The following is a 16,874-nucleotide window of genomic DNA, read 5'->3' on the forward strand; positions in this document are numbered from 1 at the left end:
AGGATTTGTAGTGGTTAAGACTGGAATCATAGGACGGTGCAATTTGGTGCGCCGCCGCCGCATATGTTTTTCTGTAAAGGTTGTGGGGTCATCAGAGCAGGTCACAGGAGCGAGGAGGCATTCAGAGTCGGCGTACACTACAAACGGGCATCGCTCCTGGTGATGATCATTTTTAAACTTTATGAATTTGTTTTCCTCAGTAGGCAAAATAACACGTACTGGATCTTCGGAAGTGCAGTTTAGTAGATGCGCCGCTAATGACTTGTCTGAGGAAAAGTCTTTGAGGCACCGTAAACAAATATGCTGTTTACCCTTATTATTATCCAGTCGGGCGGAAAGGAGGCGGGACATGTCTTTGATCCGATCTTAGTGATAATGATGACCTTCAGAGAAGAGTAACATGCTTCTTACACTTACCCGCAAATTTTGAGAAATGGAGGGGGCCGACGACCATACGCTTGTCCTGCTCGTCTGACTTGCTTTTCTTTTCCAGGCCATAAACTTGAACCGCTGTTCCGGTATTCTGCGCCTCTACTTAGGTACGTCCGGATCTTGGCGGAGAACTCTATACCATCAGAGTTACAGCACCTACACGGTATGTACCGGGACGCTCACGATGACCCGTACGATCGTAATTTCTCTTGCGAAGACAGGATTGACCGCGCAAAACAAGCCCGATCCTTCCTATTTTCGCCATTAATGGCGCTAGATGCCGCCCTGGCGCGTGTTTCAAACTCCACCACCGCAACCACCGCTCTAGGCACTCGTGCCACAGCCAGCTGGGGTGGGGCTGGTGGCGACTCTGTAACTTATGAATAACGAAAAAAAAAGTTAAGTACAATGCTCAAGGTTTTATTTTTTTACATGTATATGCTGCAAAGAAATAACAACAATATTTCAGAATAATAATTATTACATGCCGTAACGACGATGGTTGCGTTATAATCAGCTATTCCACTCTGACTCGAAGGACTGAGCAGTTCAGTCGGATTTTCCAGTAGCTCTCCCACCCAACCCAGAGTTTCACCATCCTCCCTCGAAAAGGCAAGTGGCGCTGCCTTTCAGCGTGCCCTGCAGCAGCCACCATCTCATGTACCCACTCCGGTATTTCGCCCTCGCCTTAGCACAATTTGTCGTGCTCACTGACGCTACCTACAACAATAAGATATGGAACGTAATTATTTCTTTGTGTGAAACACACTGAATTTGATAATCGTGCGCTGCTACTTACAAGACTGAACCGATTGTTCCTGGCTCTCGGCCTCGACACATACCCCTCTGTCTCCCTCCTCATCCGTAGAAACATCTAGAAAAGCAAAGAATATGTCTCAGAAAACTGAATGCATCATGTTACGAAAAATAAATGTAAATACGTTCCGCTCCCCTGATCATTATAATCACAACACATTACGGGAAAAAAAAAAGTGATGGCTTTGCCGGCGAATGTGCTGTATCCAAGGTTCTCGGTTCAAATGGTTCAAATGGCTCTGAGCACTATGGGACTTAACATCTATGGTCATCAGTCCCCTAGAACTTAGAACTACTTAAACCTAACTAACCTAAGGACAGCACACAACACCCAGTCATCACGAGGCAGAGAAAATCCCTGACCCCGCCGGGAATCCAACCCGGGAACCCGGGCGTGGGAAGCGAGAACGCTACCGCACGACCACGAGATGCGGACCAAGGTTCTCGGGTGTGCAGCCGGATCCGATCGTCGAAGTTCCACGATATTTCGGCGAATAACCGTTCCGCCTTCATCAGGTGGTTCTGAACCTTGGATTTAATATATATATATATATATATATATATATATATATATATATATATATATATGTTTTGTAACAGCCACAGGTTAAAAATAAGAAATAAATACACTGCGCCGATTCGGTTAATATTGCTAGAGGCTGTTGCAGAAACAGTCTCTCAGTCTCCAGCTGCCGATCTAGATCAGCCAGCATCTCGAGGATAAGGCTATAAGACAAGAAAAAAATAGAAGAGCTGTAATACCAGCTACAGTATAAAAATTCGTCACACACTAAAGTTACAGCAACGAGCCTTTCAAAAGCTCGGCAGTATGGAGGTTTACCTCCACCAAGTACGACCTAAACAAGTGCTGTGATAGGTACTACAATTACGGGGCATAGGTAGGTACATTGAATGATTAGACTGTCCTGGCGACGGCTTCTACTGCTACCGCTGCTGATGCTGTCGCTGGCTGAACGTTTCACCTTGTAATGTAGACGAGTATCACACAAGCGACCAAAGGAAGACTAGGAATGGTGGTAAGCAAACAATCGAGCACACGGGAAAACTGACGGAGGCAGAGTGAGAGCGAGCACACCACGACGAGGCTTTATACAAGCTCTAACCCCTCCACCCGTCATTTCACCCAGGGAACCAACAGGCGTGCGACGTTCCATCCCACCTGCAGACGAATGCTGAACAAGTTGGTACCGGCCACGGTTTTTCTCCTCGTCTGCACAACGCTCTGCCGCGCGGGAGTAGCCGAGCGGTCTGAGCTCTGCAAACAGGGACTGTGCTGCTGGTCCCGGCGGCGGTTCGAGTCCTCCCTCGGGCACGGGTGTGTGTGTGTTCGTCCTTAGGATAATTTAGGTTGTGTGTAAGCTTAGGGACTGATGACCTTAGCAGTCAAATCCCATTTCACACTCGTTTGAACATTTTTTTTGCACGGCGCTCTGGGGTGAGCTGCGGTTGCGGGCGGACGCATCGTCGCTATGCGAGTCCCTCCAGCTACGGCCGTGCCTCGTGTATCAGACTACTGTCATACTGTATTCAACAGTATTTTGCACGATCCTGCTGACAGTTTCGACGGAGTTTATTTGCGCTCATTTTATTTTAGCGATGTATTTTTTCAGGTGTATTTTACCGCAATGCATTTCTGTTCCACGTGCACCTGCAAGACAGTGCACTGTTTTGTGTGGGAGTGTATTTGAAACAAATTGCTTAAAACAACATCTGCAAATGTATTGAGGCATTAAACACTTAATTTATCTATGTACGTAAAAATTCCGGAGTAGTGGAAGAAGGCTGAGAGGTTTCACAAGGGTGTTGCAATCCTTTTTTAAAATTCGTGTTCACGTGTGTCTGTATACATCGCAAAATTGAGATAAAATACTGTGCAGCGATCGTATTTTGAATGTGTATTTACTGACGTGCTCAGTTGGATTTAGTAACTCCCGAAGCACTCGTGCTCAAAGACAAGTCTACGTTCCACAAAAGCGCACGAAGCGTCTCAGGGACGACTTCTAAAGTGTACCGCGAACTTTTCAGAGTCACTGTTCGAGTGTTGGGGTATACGAGGTGTGGCTAGAAAAAAACCGGACTAGTACTGGTGAAACAATAAAACGAATGCAATAAGGCTGAAAGTCGCGTGGCCTGTCACGTGACTCTCGCTCCGCCTACTGCTCGAGTTTCATCTGCCTCCTGCACTCAGTCTGCCCGTGGCGTCTGTTTTAAGTAGTTGACGTTTTGTCTGTGCGTCGGAAAATGTTGAGTGTACAGAAAGAACAGCGTGTTAACATCAAATTTTGTTTCAAACTAGGAAAATCTGCAAGTGAAACGTTTGTAATGTTACAACAAGTGTACGGCGATGATTGTTTATCGCGAACAAAAGTGTTTGAGTGGTTTAAATGATTTAAAGATGGCCGCGAAGACACCAGTGATGACACTCGCACTGCCAGACCATTGTCAGCAAAAACTGATGCAAACATTGAAAAAATCGGTAAACTTGTTCGACAAGATCGCCGTTTAACAATCAGAGCAGTGTCTGAGTTAACAGGAGTTGACAAGGAAAGTGTTAGGCAGATTCTTCATGAAAGTTTCAACATGAACAAAGTGTGTTCAAAAATGGTTCCAAAGTGTCTCACAATTGAACAGAAGGAACGCCGAAGAATGATTTGTTCTGACATCCTGGAAAACATTGAAAGTGATCCCACCTTCTTACAAAATGTTATTACTTGCGATGAATCGTGGTTTTTTACTTACGATCCCGAAACTAAACGCCAATCGATGCATTGGAAAACTCCTGGTTCTCCACGACAAAAAAAAAAAAGCACGAATGTCAAAATCGAAATTCAAGGCAATGATGATTGTTTTTTTTTTTTTTTTGACATCAAAGGGATTGTGCACATTGATTGGGTATTAGCGTCCTGGCTACCCTACGTGAGCGAGTACGGAGAAAACGGAACGATTTGTGGAGAAAAAAGTCATGGATCCTTCACCAAGACAACGCCCCAGCTCACAGTGCGTTGTCAGTGAAGACGTTTTTGGCAAAACACAACATTCCCATCTTAGATCATCCACCCTACTCACCTGATTTGGCCCCCTGTGACTTTTTTCTTTTCCCTAAAGTCAAGTCAGCTTTGAAAGGAACTAGATTTGAGACTGTTGAAGCAGTAAAAGAAAAAGCGACGGAAGTAATGTGTGGACTTACCGAAAATGATCTGCAGCATTGCTATGAACAGTGGAAAATTCGTATGGAGCGGTGTAGAGACCGAGGAGGAGAGTACATTGAAGGAGATAACACGAAATTGTAAATAATTGTAAATAAATGTTTTTTCCAGCATCAGTCCGGTTTTTTTCTAGCCGCACCTCGTACATCGCAAAATTGTGGCCATCTACAGTACAGCTGTCTCTTTTGGAAGAGTATTTACAGACGTGTTCAGTTGCATTCAGTAACTCCTGAAGCATCTCGTGCTCGAAGAGAAGTGTATTTCCCACAAAAGCGCGCGAAATGACTCAGGGACGGTTTCAAAAGTGTGCGGCAATCTTTTCAGAGTCCGTGTTCAAGTGTGGCGGTAGCTGGATTCCTCAGAATGAAACGTGTAATTGTTCAAATATTTTCGCGTCATCTACAAAGCTCTTCGTGCAGTGCTATCGCACAACACCAGGCGTAACAACTTCTGAAGCAGTTCGTGTCGAACGACAAAGGCTGTCCTTGCGCCGGGATGGGAAAGAGGAGGGCCGCGGGTATTTCCAACGCGACAGGAAGTGCTTAGCGGCTACCTCAGTCGCGACACTTCACCTCGATTTCGTTGTCTACTGCGCCAGCAGCGCACCGATCGGTAAGTAAGTCAGACTGATGAGTTCAGCGCGATCGTGAAACTGAAAGAGAATGGTAGTTGCTTATTTAGGTTTGTACAACGGTTTTCACAAACCGGAGCGTCTGTAGCGCAATAAATTGCAGCAACAACAACATCTGCCTTTTTTAGGTTTCCTAAGGACCCTGGGAGGTATACATATGATCATGTTACTAAACTGTGTTGTAAAGATTCGCTTGTAAACTACAGGTTTATTAGATTGTTTCGTTTTAGGAGCTGAAAATGGCTAGTGATTATCAGACGAGAAGATCTCATGAAAGAAGACCCTGTTTATAATACTGTTACGTTTTGTCCGCTACACTTCGAACCGAAGCAGTTAATGAATGCAGACAATAATAAACTCGTGTGGAATGAAGTACCCACACTATTTGACATCCCGAATAAGCTACTTCAACTGACGACGAAGAGGAAACTGCCACAGAGGTTCGATAATTCGTTTAAAGCTGTAAAACAGTCCTATGACAAACAAGCAGCCAGTTCAACTCCATATGTCAGTGCCAGATCCGTCTGAATCGTCAATACAGACATGCTTTGACGATTAAGTGGTTAGATTAAGTGCAGTTATTGCTGTCTTGCAAAAGCGTTTGAAGTGTCATAATGTGCAGATCGCAAGTCTTTGTCCAAAACTATTACGGGACAAGGAAAATGTCTATCATTTTAAGTACAGACGGCAACAGAAACTGTATCAGAACGATCAAGTGAAGAAGGACAAACAAATTTTGAAGACTATAGAATCCCGATATTTTAAAAAAAAGATGCTATTGAAGGAGAAACGAGCTGCGAGAAGGAAAGACGAAAATAAAGTGTTTGCTCTAAATGTATTATATTACAGCACTCAGGAAAATGGTTTTGTGAGAATGTTTTATTATGCTTCCATCAGTACATACATTGCAGAGGGATGTGGAAGGCATACAAATGAAATGTGGGCTAAGTGACACCTTTTAAAGCATAAGGTACAGCATTTCTCCGATAGTGATAAACTAGTGAATATGTTATTGGATGAAATGCATCTGCTGGCCGGCGTGGCCGAGCGGTTCTAGGCGCTTCAGGGTGCAGTTCTATCCAACGTCACAACTGTTTCTTCACGAAAGCTTGTCACTGGATGCATGATTTTTGTCCCTAATTGCACTTATTTTAATATCATTTTTAGAAACATGTGTTATTACACAAACTCTTGGAGGCAAAAAAATAATCCACACATTTCGTAAATCACGTAGGAAAGGGATGAATCGCAAACGTTATCCTCTTGACGCATCTGACCTTCTCCTTTGTTGCCGCTTGGAGCGCTAGTGTCGCTCCAGCTGTCAAACGGTAACAACTTTTACAGCAGTCGGTGTCGCGACTGTTGTGTTAGACTGTGGCGGCTACTGCGAGACCCCACCATAAGCCGGCGCGCTGCCTGGCCGGGTCTTCGTTGTATGTTGCAAGGGACGACGCCCCACACTGGGTGAACGTCTTGCCTCTTGCGCTTCGGAAGACTGATTGACTTGACATTTATCGAAAGATCTAGATTTACAGCACACGCATTTACTAGTATGAGTTGCGAAGCCTAAGTTAGCCCATATTCATTATGTCATGAAGCGTATTTGTCTTCACCAAATATCAATGCTATCGGCACAGTCCTCAGATACCAATGTATTCCTCCTTCTCCAGCACAGACATCTCGTCCATTGAACACAGTACACAATTACCTCTGTCTTCCCAGCCCAGTAGCTAGACACAAAGCCCAGCAGAGATTGTGTCTTTTTCCCGCCAATTTACTAATCGGGGAGGGGAGTAATGCATACAAAATAAAGACTCACATCTGTCCCATCTGCCAGCTGGGCATAGACTGAGTCCTTTTCGCACCAATTTTCAGATGGGGGAGGAGAGGGGGAGGGGAGGGTGTTAAAAAGCATCAGTGACAGTTATCTTGAATGCGCCATCTTGAATAAATTAGGCAACAATGCAGTGGGGTCATAGCCACTTTGCTCCACTACTCTGGGAGTGTCCTCGGACAGCCTAATGGTGAGGCGACCGATCGCAATAGGCGGGAAATTCGGGTTGGAGTCGTGGTCTGGCACAAGTTTTCATATGTCGCTTTAGCTGGTAAATGTATACCTATTGCTGTTAATATGAATTTCGGGACTAAACTTTAATGAATTTGATGAGATTGGAAATTAGCTTGATTATTGATGTTTTGGAGACATGAAAGACTATGTTTTCTAATGGATAAAATCGCTGAAAAGCACGTGATACCAGTGCACTAATTTCGTTTTCTGTAGATTCGTCGGCTCCAGTACGGAACTCGCTCGCCCTCTGGTTCAAAAATGGTTCAAATGGCTCTGAGCACTATGGGACTTAACATCTGAGGTCATCAGTTCCATAGAACTACTTAAACCTAACTAACCTAAGGACATCACACACATCCATGGCCGAGGCAGGATTCGAACCTGCGACCGTAGCGGTCGCGCGGTTCGAGACTGAAGTGCCTAGAACCGCTCGGCCACACCGGCCGGCAAACAGCTTTCGCTGGTACAGAGTTATACGATCGCAAGGGTTGGCCACCGGATGTCGAAGAAAAAAATATCCTGTGTTGTATGCAATATTTGCCGTCTACATAGCTCATTTAGATGACATTTCCTAGTAACGCTTCATTTTTATTAACCGTACTGTACAAATTACAAAGTGTCTTCTATCTCAGTAGAAAAAAAAATAGTTTTTGTGGAAGGGTGAAGAGGGCGGGGGCGCAGCTCGGCAGGTGTGGCAGTGGTGCAGGGTCACCGGGCCAGCTGCCGGGGGAGACCGTCCCGCCGCGGCTGCCGCGGGGCTGCGGAGGGAGTGCGGACCACCTGGCGCCGCCGCCGACACGGAGCACTGCGAACTCAACCCGACTACCTCCGCCCTGTCACACTCGCACTACGTCAAAGTAACGTCCAACTCAATCTGTGCTGAAAAAATACAGCGGATAAAGAAGGCACAGACGGCCGCAGTGGTCTCGCGGTTCTAGGCGCGCAGTCAGGAACCGTGCGACTGCTACGGTCGCAGGTTCGAATCCTGCCTCGGGCATGGATGTGTGTGATGTCCTTAGGTTAGTTAGGTTTAAGTAGTTCTAACTTCTAGGGGACTAATGAGCACAGCAGTTGAGTCCCATAGTGCTCAGAGCCATTTGAACCAAAGAAGACACAAAAGAGCAGCTCGGCTGCGCCGAAGTACGGTGCTCGCCGCCCGCCGCCCCGCGACTGGCGGCGACGCAGGCGGCGTGGAGCGCGACGCGAGGCGACGCGCAGCCAGCGCCAGCGGCGCGGCCTTGCCTCGGCTCGGCTCGGCTCGGCCGCCCGCCCTAAATTTAGTGCCGACTTATTTCGAGGGCAGCGCGGGTTTGTTTGTGTGGGTGGCGGCAGCGCGCGGCGCGAGGGCAGCCGCAGCGGCGAGCGTCGCTGACAGCCGACACCTGACGCCGCGGTCCGCCGTTACTTCGGAGCACCAGAGTACTACGTGCAGATATTAGTCGTGTCGTGCGAGTCTCAGTCACGAGTACATTTCTCTGAGAAACTAAGATTAGTGATAATTTATGCTCAGATTCAAATATACTCGTAAGGTTCTTTGCAAGCGACCCCCTCGAAATTGTATTTAAATAATGCTATGCCCTTCACCGAGTCCGCATTAAATATTTTTTTCATTTCTCCATTGGTCCAAAATCAATCAAAAACCACGTCCAGTAGCTGCAGTACGAGTTGTAAAAGCCAACAAGTACAGACATAAGCTCGTAACTGGAAAATAAAAAAGAATACTCGTATATCCCCTTCATTTACCGTTTATGTGCTACACAGACGTATATCCCTGCAGAGAAAATTAGGTCTTACGCTTCACGGTCGTCCCTTACTGCTTTTGGACGCATTAAACCTATTTTAAAATTCTACATTTTGTTAGCACGGGTGTTTTCCCTTCTCACAGCGATCGGATGTTCGGTACGTCGTCGGGAAACGTACCGACCGAGTAGGGTTCGTGGACTCTTCTCTTCCGATATAGCAGAGCAATGCTGCGATTCCAAAGATCACATCCTATCGGACGGCAGCTGTGCGTCCATCTATAACTGCACATTGTGGCATTTTTTAAATATTATTCTATTCGCTGCCTTTTACAGGGACCTGCCACCTAAATGCTGAGACAGAGTCTGAGTTGGCGCTCGTAGTTAACTGATCGTGTCCGCCCATTTTTAACCAGTACGACGCTGCACGGTATGTCCCAGTACCGCGTACAGTGCTTCCGCTGATGTCGTGTCAGACGCCCGAGACGGTCTCAGCAGTACACTTTTCTGCCCTCACCTGACAGCTGTATAGTTCACAGCCAGACTTGGACGGAATGCCCGTGCACTCGCAGCAAACCTCAGTACTGACTCCGAGATCGCACACTGCTGTGTTCGTATCACTGTGGTTGGCAGTCTGCAATTGCCTAAATTTACGCGTGCTAATTTGTGTAGTATTTTTTATACTTTGTCTGCGTCACTCATATATGTTCGATATGCTCGTTGAAGCTATGTCTTTCGTCTAGGTCTTCCCCTAAATATCTTGTTACTACTGTGCGTTCAATTTTCGTGACCCCGAGTCTAATGCGGCAATTTGTTTTCAGTGATCCCTCCGTTATAATGTATGTAGTTTTGTTGTTTGCGGCTATATGCTCGCTCGTGTTGCACCATTCTGTAATTGTACGAGGTATTCGACTTGTTTTCTCTTCCAGCTGATCTCTGTTGCCAGCTGATACGATAACTAATACGTCCTCCGCTTAGGCAGCTAGGCTACTGCATCCACTGTCATGTCTCCTTCCTGTACGTGAAGGTGGGGTCCCACTGAGACATCCCAGAGTGTGGGGATACGTGGCGTCCCGCGGCGAGCTCAAGCGCAGGAAGCGACCGCGCCGGCTCGTGCACGAGACACGCGACACGCGCCTCACCGACAAGGCGGCAACCGACGGCTTCTCACGTCACGCGCAGCGCGAAACCGAAAAAAAGAAAAAAAAATAGTCCCGAACAAGTTCCTGCCATGTCGAGTGATAGATCTCACCCTCAAACATTGAGGTGACAAAAGTCGTCGGGTGGCGATATGCAGATATACGTACGACGGCAGTATGTGGCAGTGCGTCAGCGGATCCGTCATTTGCATTCAGGTGATTCGTGTGAAAAGGTGTCCGACGTGACTATGCCAGCACAACGGCAATTAACAGCATTTGGACGCGGAACGTTAGTTGGAACTAGACGCACGAGACATTCCATTTCGGAAATTGTTAGGGAATTCAATATTCCGGGGTCCACATCGTAAAAAGTGTGGCGAGAACACCAGGCATTACCTCTCACCGTGGAAAATGCAGTAGCAGACGGCCTTCACTTAGTTCCCGAGGGTAGCGGCGGTTGCTTCGAGTTGCCACCGCTGACGGACAAGCGACACTGCGTCAAACAACCTCACAACGTATCCGTGACGACAGTGCGGTAAAATCTGGCATTATAATTGGTATGGCAGCAGGCGACTGACGCTGATGGTTTGCTGACAGCGCGACGTCGCCTACAGTGCGTCTCCTGCGCTCGCGACCTTATCGGTCGGATCCCAGACCACTGGAAAACTGTACGCTCCTCAGATGAGTTCTGATTTCAGTTGTCAAGAGCTGATAGTAGGATTCGAGTGTGGTGCAGATCCCACGAAGTCACGGACTGAAATTGTTAACAAGGCACTGTGCAAGCTGTTGGTGGGTCCGTAATAGAGTGACCTGTCTCTACACGGAATGGACTGCGTCCTTTGGTCCAGCTGAACCGATCATTGACAGGAAATGGTACGTTCGGCGACTCGGTGACGATTTGCAGTCATTTTAGGCCTTCACGTACCCAAACAACGATGAAATTTCCGTCGATGACAATGCGGCAAGCCACCGGGCCGCAATTTTCCACGATTGTTTAGAAGAACATCACGGACAATTCGAGCGAATGGTCTGGCCACCCACACGGTCCGAAATGAACCACATCCAACATTTATGCGACATAATCGATAGGTCAGTTCGTCCACAAAATCCTGCACCGGCACACTTTGGCAATTATGGACGGCTATAGAGACAGCACGGCCCAATATTTGTGCAGGGGATTCGCGAGTAGCTGCATTGCGTGGGACAAAAAGAGGTCCGACACGCAGGGCGTTAGGAGGCACCCCACGACTGTCGTCACGTCCGTGCGTACTGCGCGCACGCCCGTACTTCGGTGTAGTGTCGTAATTGGCTCTAATATCCCGATTTTTTCCCACTCGAGCAATAGTGTTAATGAGAAAGCAGAGAAACAACAGTACGGTTGTCTAACCGGAGATTCCTGACGAGGCTGAACACTCGTCGTAAACAGAGACAGAGACATTGAAGAAATAGAAAAAGACGGATGAAAAGTAATCGCGAAAATTTTAGCTTCAAAACAGACTGAAGGAGGAACATAAGGATAAAAAGCAAATAAATAAACTGAGACGTAAGGCTAAAATTGTTTGTCCATATTAAAAAACTGAAACAAGCAGATTAACTAGACAAATTGTAGACTTATCGGAAACTAGCAGTACGATCGAAAGTGACTGAGAGAGAAAAGGATCATAGCACTGAACAAGCAGGTATAAGACGACCGGAGATACGAGACAGAAAAGTTTTACGCTTAAAATTAGTCGGCCAGGCAGAACAGAAGCACTCGTTTTAAGTCTGGGACGGGAGCGAGAGCGTCAAATGTAGAGAGACCGAAACTAGTCTGTGTACAAAGGGAAACAAAAAAGGCTGAAAGGAAACTCTGAAATAATCTTTCTGCTAGATCCTGTAGCCTAGTAGGAGTACCGGACTGGCGAGCAGGTGGCTGCGCCGTGCCGCAAGCTCCTGGCGCGCTCTCGAGTGGGTCTCCCGCGTGGCCACCCGTGTCCTCCTGCACGAAAGCGGAGAGGTGTGCTACGCATTCCCGTGCGACTCAGTGCCGGTGGCGGCTCGCAAGAAACGCCTCCGAAGCCGGAGAGAGTCCCGGGAACAGCCGCAGAGCGGCGGGCGCAGCGCTCGCTACCCGCACGGCTCCAGCTGCAGCCGGCCACAGCAGTATTTTCGTGTCCGTGCGTAAGCGGAACGTCAAAAAATTGTCACTGAAACTAATAATGAAACCTATGTTCGTACCGTCCGCGGTCGCTAAACAAATGAACGACATATGCGTATTTGAAGATGAAAATAAGGGACTGTCCTCGATAACTACTTTCCAAGTCTCTAAAATACTGTGGGTGTTTCCAGAATGAGATTTTCACTCTGCAGCGGAGTGTGCGCTGATATGAAACTTACTGGCAGATTAAAACTGTGTGCCCGACCGAGACTCGAACTCGGGACCTTTGCCTTTCGCGGGCAAGTGCTCTACCAACTGAGCTACCGAAGCACGACTCACGCCCGGTACTCACAGTAGGAGACGAGGTACTGGCAGAAGTAAAGCTGTGAGTACCGGGCGTGAGTCGTGCTTCGGTAGCTCAGTTGGTAGAGCACTTGCCCGCGAAAGGCAAAGGTCCCGAGTTCGAGTCTCGGTCGGGCACACAGTTTTAATCTGCCAGGAAGTTTCACTGTGGGTGTTGTTACGCGCTTGCCACGTGCACACGTAGCGAGTTGCCGCGGCGGAAGGCAGCTCCCTGAGGCCGCGAGCGACCAGCAGCTGTTCCCTTTCCTCTCGTCAGAGGTCAGTGAATGAGACACGTGCCGAGGCGCGGCGCGGCGGTGACGCAGCGGCGCGCAGAGCTCCGGTCAGCGATTCGCCGGCTGTGCTGAGCGCGCGCGTGTTACCTTTCCTGTGCGTGTTGCAGGAGCAGCGGCTGCTGAAGGCGGGCGACATCGCGCACCAGGAGAGCCAGAGCGTCGCCGCCTCCAGCATGAAGGTCTACGCGGCCGAGCAGGTCAGTGGCCCCCTCCACCCCACTCAGCCCGGGCCGCTCACTTCACTCTCTGCCCGGGCTAGGGCTCTTAGCGATATACCGCGCAGCTGCTGCAAAATATTCACTGCTGGCGTGCTACAGGAGTTTCCGACTCGGCTTTTACTTGCACTTTTATTGAGAGAAACTGCTACTAACTCCTAAATGGTCGTACGTGGGACCCAATAGTACACAATTTTCTGTCTATGGAATACAAAAATAAGTACTCGAAAGTCCACGAGCATTAGAGCAGTCTCTCTAATGTGCTTCCAATGTGATTTATTTACTGTTATTCAGTCGGCCACTGTGCCATTTTGAGCATAATTGCAGGGGCAGTTTTTGTACACAGGCCTGTATTGTTACACTTTGAAAATGAACACACGTGTTCGAAACTAAAAAGAAAAAAAGATACTTCTAAATGAAACATATGGCGAACCTGCAACCATTTATATTAAAACTACTATGTCTAATTACTAAGAACAATGGTTTATAAAAGTTCCATTAAAAATAGTGCCATACAAATTTACAGTACTTCTCCATATAAGATACAAATTATTTCATCGTTTTAGTAGAACCCAAAAGTCATTCTTACTTAAACACTGTTCCTATTCAGAAGCAGAATCTTGCTAATACGTAAAATACAAAGCCTAAAAGAAGCAAGTCCGAAATATCTTATGCATGTACTTCGTGCTGTCTTGTAGATTAAGCCAATCGGACAAAGTTACTCCTCCGAAAGAGCGCACTTTCATCCACATAACTTCCAATATGATGGAATACTAGCTGAAAATTCGATAGTACGAAAAGGAAGAGAGGAAAAAATAGTACATGAATATGGACACGGGGAAAGGAATGAAAGAGGAAGCCATATAGTAGAATTTTGCTTAAAACGTAATTTAATCATCGCTAACACTAGGTTCACGAATCATAAAAGAAGGTTGTATATGTGGAACAGACCTGGAGACACTGGAGGGTTTCACACTGATTATATAACGGTTCGAGATTTAGAAACCAGGTTTTAAATTGAAAGACATTTCCAGGGGCAGATGTGGACTCTGCCACAATTTATTCGTTATGAGCTGTAGATTAAAACCGAAGAAATTGGAAAAAAGTAGGAAAGTGGGATCCAGATCATTTGAAAGAACCAGAGGTTGTTGAGAGCTTCAGAGGGAGAATTAGGCAACGGTTCACTAGAACAGGGAAAAAGAATACAGTAGAAGACAAATGGACAGCTTTAAGAGATGCAATAGTCAAGACAGCAGAGGATCAAGTAAGTAAGAAGACAAGGCCTAGTAGAAATCGTTGGATAACACAAGAGATATTGAATTTAATTGATGAAAGGAGAAAATTTAAATATTTAGCAAATGAAGCAGAGGAAAGGGAATACAAAAGTTTAAAAAATGAGACTGAGAGGAAGTACAAAATTTCTAAACGGGGAAGCCTAGAGGGCCAATGTAAGGATGTGGAAGAATATTTCACTACAGCAAAGATAGATACCACCAGTAGATGGACAAAGACAGCATGGCACTATCCTCCACCATTGCCATATTTATTCAAGATGGCGGATCCAAGATGGCAGCCATAGATGTGGCAACATCACAGTGATATGGTGGCAGGAAGTTCAGATTTTGGCAGAAAGGTAGCTCAATTGGGCTACCTCCACTAGTGTAACTCCACACTCCCTCCCCTCCCCCCTTCCCCTGTCCACTCCTCCCCTCTCCCGTCCGGAAATTGGCGGGAAAAGAGTCTGTGCTGGGCCGCTGGGTAGGATGGACGTAAGTCTTTATTTTGTATGCATTGTTTATTTAAATGATTTGAGTTGTCATAGACAACAGTTCCATTAAATATCTTCACCCTGAGGTCCGGAGTCCAATTGACCTAGTTCACAACACCATCACCGAGGGCGCGAAATAAATATCTCTGTAACTCTAAACAGCACGCTCACTACTTTTCGAGTTTCAGCTGGTCATCAGTCCCATCGGGTTAGGGAAGGATGGGGAAGGAAGTCAGCTGTGCCCTTTCAAAGGCACCATCCCGGCATTTGCCTGAAGCGGTTTAGGGAAATCGCGGAATATTTAAATTAGGATGGGCTGAGGCGGTTTGAACTGTCTTCCTCCCGAATGCGAGTCCAGTGTGCTAACCACTGTCCCACCTCGCTCGGTTTATCTGCTAGTTTGAAGGCACTGCCAGAGAGAGAAAACCCATTTTGAGTCCTACAGCTGCTGCGGTGTTCATCACTTTTCTGAAACGGTCACTGGGCTTAGTTTATATTTTCTTCTGGAGTCAGGCACGTTATTTTTCCCACTTTTCGAGTCACACACTGCTGTCTAAGCACAGACAAGAAAATCAGAACAATTACACATACAGAATTCGAAGCACTGTCCTACAGACGAGAAAAATGTGTGGAATGTTCGGTGAATTTTCGATGTCCTACAGTCGCTGGTCTGGAGATGCTCGAAAGCCACCGTGGCGGTTGGGGCAGCATCGCGCTGTCCGAACCAGAGAAGGGTGGTCTACATGGACTTGTCTCTGAACACTCGATCAAAGAAGACATCACACGATTCTCAGATGTGACAGAGCTTTCCGTAGATACCTTGCCCCTGTCTTGTTCAGACCAGTCTGTAGAGGCACCTATGCCCTGCACAAGGATGCCTCGTAACTCTGATGTCATGGAACTTCCTCTGAGTGGAGCATTCTGATTGGCTCTTACTGAATTTACTCGGCAAACTGCTGCTGCTGCCTGTGTAGGATCACTGCTCGCCATTTTCTGAGAATGGACAAATTACGAGATTTTCAGCAACAAAACTGTCTTGTACAGATAAAATAAAAAACATACAGCAGTCATATTGCACTGACAGTTAAACCCTGCAAAAGAGGTCCACAGATCATGAAATACGGAAACTATTGCCAAAGACATTTCTAGACAACCGGCAAACCTGTTTTTAGCATCTAGATGCACGCAACACACACCATAGTCGATGTTCTTTCAACCAAACAAAGACGGGAAATGTGTAGAAGCAATCAACCGGACAATTTACATGGGAGGGAATAATAGTCCAGCGCAAACGCACGTCCATATTGATTTTTCTCAAACGTCCACGGATAACACACCCGATAACGAAGGCTGCCCAACACACACTGAGTATTAGTTCGGTATTCAGCCGCCTAGAGGGCGATGCGGTTAGGTTAGCTGTATTCTTATACTCCTGCCTGTCCAGTTAAGACGGCTCCCGCTGTAAGCCGGAAATATCGATCGTTCCGGCCACTGGCTACCGCCGCCATACGCCGCGCACCCCAAGCAGAACCGTTCTACGAAACCAGCCACTTATTTATCACTGTGCTCACAATTTAATATTGCGATTGCAGCCTCAATCTGACGACAGCATGGCTCTGTATGTCCTCCTTATGACTCACATAATTTTCCACATAAAAAAATCTTTCAGCTCCTTATGGTTATCGCAATCTTCCACGTCAAATCCGTACCTCCCCTTACGACAGAACACACATTTTCTTTGCACATGTTGGAACACTGACCACAGTACACATACTTTATAAGCCCACGGATCATAGCGAATCTATGACACATTCCCTACTAAGTATAACAATACTTCGCCAGTAACTGAGTGCAGTTGACACCAAGCAATATTGAGCGAAAATTCACGGTGGATGGACATGTCATTTATTTTTCCTTGCAAGTGGTACTAGTTTGTCGTAGGAAGAGAGAGGCGTAATCGTCTTATGAGCGACCAGCTAGTAAAAACACGATCGCAGCGACCATGTTACTGTCACCTTGCATAGAAAGTGGTCTTGTTTCTACAGACGCACACAAGTATTGCTA

General features: G+C 46.8%; 1 protein-coding gene across 7 annotated transcripts in view; it reads left to right on the forward strand.

The window, feature by feature from the left end:
* Positions 1–16,874, forward strand: part of LOC126202933 (NAD(+) hydrolase sarm1) — a 1,078,224-nt gene that overhangs the window by 996,903 nt on the left and 64,447 nt on the right. For all 7 annotated transcript variants that reach the window (XM_049937073.1, XM_049937030.1, XM_049937080.1 and 4 more), the window contains one exon: positions 12,935–13,024. In XM_049937073.1, the coding sequence (XP_049793030.1) occupies positions 12,935–13,024 (90 nt within the window). The remainder of the gene's footprint in view (positions 1–12,934; positions 13,025–16,874) is intronic.

The sequence above is a fragment of the Schistocerca nitens genome, chromosome 1 (assembly GCF_023898315.1).
Source record: "Schistocerca nitens isolate TAMUIC-IGC-003100 chromosome 1, iqSchNite1.1, whole genome shotgun sequence".
NCBI lineage: Eukaryota > Metazoa > Arthropoda > Insecta > Orthoptera > Acrididae > Schistocerca > Schistocerca nitens.